Source organism: Aegilops tauschii, chromosome 4, assembly GCF_002575655.3.
Source record: "Aegilops tauschii subsp. strangulata cultivar AL8/78 chromosome 4, Aet v6.0, whole genome shotgun sequence".
NCBI lineage: Eukaryota > Viridiplantae > Streptophyta > Magnoliopsida > Poales > Poaceae > Aegilops > Aegilops tauschii.
The window spans coordinates 47,959,601-47,962,029 of record NC_053038.3 but is presented as its reverse complement, the minus strand read 5'-3'; the positions used below and the strand labels follow the sequence as shown (position 1 = coordinate 47,962,029).

The 2,429-nt window shown below is 45.0% G+C and overlaps 1 protein-coding gene across 1 annotated transcript; it reads right to left on the bottom strand.

The window, feature by feature from the left end:
• Positions 1 to 889: 889 nt before the first annotated feature.
• On the bottom strand, positions 890 to 2,035 carry LOC141021648 (uncharacterized). The gene has a single exon (XM_073497499.1). It carries the CDS (start codon positions 2,033 to 2,035, stop codon positions 890 to 892), a length of 1,146 nt encoding a protein of 381 aa, XP_073353600.1.
• Positions 2,036 to 2,429: the final 394 nt, after the last annotated feature.

The following is a 2,429-nucleotide window of genomic DNA, read 5'->3' as shown; positions in this document are numbered from 1 at the left end:
GTGCTCAAGAGGTAGCAGTAAACGGTAAAGCCCCTAATTCGCACCCAAACAATTGCCTATAAGCCTCTTGTTCCTCATTGGCTCTTCCAAAACAGAACAATTCGCTTTTATGAAAGTTAATCTTTAGCCCGGTCAATTGTTCAAATAAGCATAACACCAGTTTCATATTTCTCGCTTTTGCCAAGTCATGCTCCATAAAGATGATAGTATCATCGGCGTACTGCAGGATGGACACACCTCCATCCACTAGGTGAGACACCAAGCCACCCACCTGACCAGCTTCCTTAGCCCTTCCTATTAGAATTGCCAACATATCAACTACAATGTTGAACAAAATAGGAGACATCGGATCACCTTGTCTCAGGCCCTTATGTGTCTGGAAATAATGACCTATGTCGTCATTCACTTTAATTCCAACACTCCCTTTTTGCGTGAAAGATTCAACCTGTCATTGCCAGGCTTCATCAAAACCTTTCATACGCAAGGCCTGTTGAAGGAAAGGCCATTTGACTTTATCGTACGGTTTCTCAAAATCCACCTTGAAAACAACTCCATCTAGTTTTTGTGTGTGAATTTCGTGGAGCGTTTCATGAAGGACCACAACCCCTTCTAGGATGTTTCTGTCCGGCATGAAAGCAGTTTGGGAGTGCTGCACCACAGAATGCGCAATCTGTGTGAGCCTATTAGTCCCGACCTTGGTGAAAATTTGAAACTAACGTTAAGAAGACAGATCGGCCTGAACTGCTCAATTCTCACAGCCTCTATTTTCTTAGGAAGCAAGGTTATTGTTCCAAAATTCAGGTGAAATAACTGAAGCTGTCCAGAGAATCAATCATGGAACATCGGTAACAAATCCCCCTTAATAATATGCCAGCACTTTTTGTAGAACTCAGCCGGAAATCCATTTCGGCCCTGGAGCCTTATTATTTTTCATCTGCGAGATAGCTACAAACACCTCTTTCTCCGAAAATGGGGCAGTCAAAATATCATTCTCATCGGCAGCCAGTTGAGGAACATCCTCAATCCTAGACTCATCCAGGGACACACAATTATCCTCCGGAGGCCCAAACAACTGCTTGTAGTATTCGGTTATGTATAATTTTAGGTTTTCTTGTCCTAAAATCGTTCCTTCGTCTTGTTGAAGCTGGAAGATTCTTTTCTTTCTGTGCTTGCCATTAGCGATCATATGAAAAAATTGAGTGTCTGCGTCCCCCTGGACAACTTTGCGAACCTTAGCCCGCAGCGCCCACTTCAATTCCTCTTCACGAAGAAGCTCTTTCAATCTCATCTCCGCCTCAAGTTTAGCATTAAGCTCCATAGTGTGAAGGATTGTGGACTCGGCTTTTAAATCTAGGGACTGAATAAGTGTAAGGAGCCTTTCCTTTTCAACCTTACAAATCTCACTAAGATGCTTAGCCCACCCACGCAAAAAACTCCTCAAGTTCCGTATCTTATTCTGCCAGCGCTCAATCGAAGTTCTACCTCCTGCATCCTTAGCCCATTCCCTGGCTACCAGATCCAAGAATCCTTCTCTTTCAAACCACGCCAGTTCGAACGAAAAAGAGTTTTTGTTCCCCACGTGGGTTGCCTCACCGGAGTCCACAAATAATGGCGTGTGGTCTGAAATACCGCGCGAGAGCGCCTGAACCGTTACCAAGGGAAACTTCTGTTCCCATTCAACGCTCGCAAGGACTCGATCCAACTTCTCAAACGTCGGGTTTGGCAAGGTATTAGCCCAGGTGAACTTTCTACCCGAAAGCTCTATCTCTCTCAGATCCAAGCTTTCAATGATGGTATTGAACATAAACGACCACCTGCCATCGAAATTATCATTGTTCTTTTCCTCTCTCCTTCTAATAATGTTGAAATCACCCCCAACCAAGATTGGAAGTTGCTCAGAACCGCAAATTTGAACTAGATCTGCCAAAAACTCCAGTTTGAGTTCTGGCTGTGCGGCACCATATACCGCCACCAGTGCCCAATTAAACCCATCGGCCTTCGACCTAACACGAAACTTAACTGCGAAGCCTCCCATCACGACACTTCGCACTTCTAGCGATTCGCATCTAACTCCAAGTAAGATCCCTCCCGATCTTCCTCTCGGAGGGAGGCAGTGCCAATCAAAATCAACACCTCTTGATAAGGTACTAAGAAACTGGGGAGAAAACTTATCTCTACCAGTTTCCGAGAGCGCAATAAAATCCAACTTATACTGGATGGAAGCATCTACGAGAAACCTTCTTTTAGCCAAGTCCTTCAGACCTCTGCTATTCCAAAAGATTCCTCTCATAATTCGTCATGAATTTTTTTCGTAGTACGGATCCTAGCACTCCTGCGCACCGCCGAAGCCGGGTAAATCTTCCGCTTCCACTTGCGTTTAGGTTTGTTTTGATCCTCCACCCGGTCCTCACAACCGGGCTCCGTGGATC

Bases quoted from the DNA above. Each gene is read 5' to 3' on its own strand.
- LOC141021648 (XM_073497499.1), bottom strand. From the start codon at position 2,035: ATGGGAGGCTTCGCAGTTAAGTTTCGTGTTAGGTCGAAGGCCGATGGG.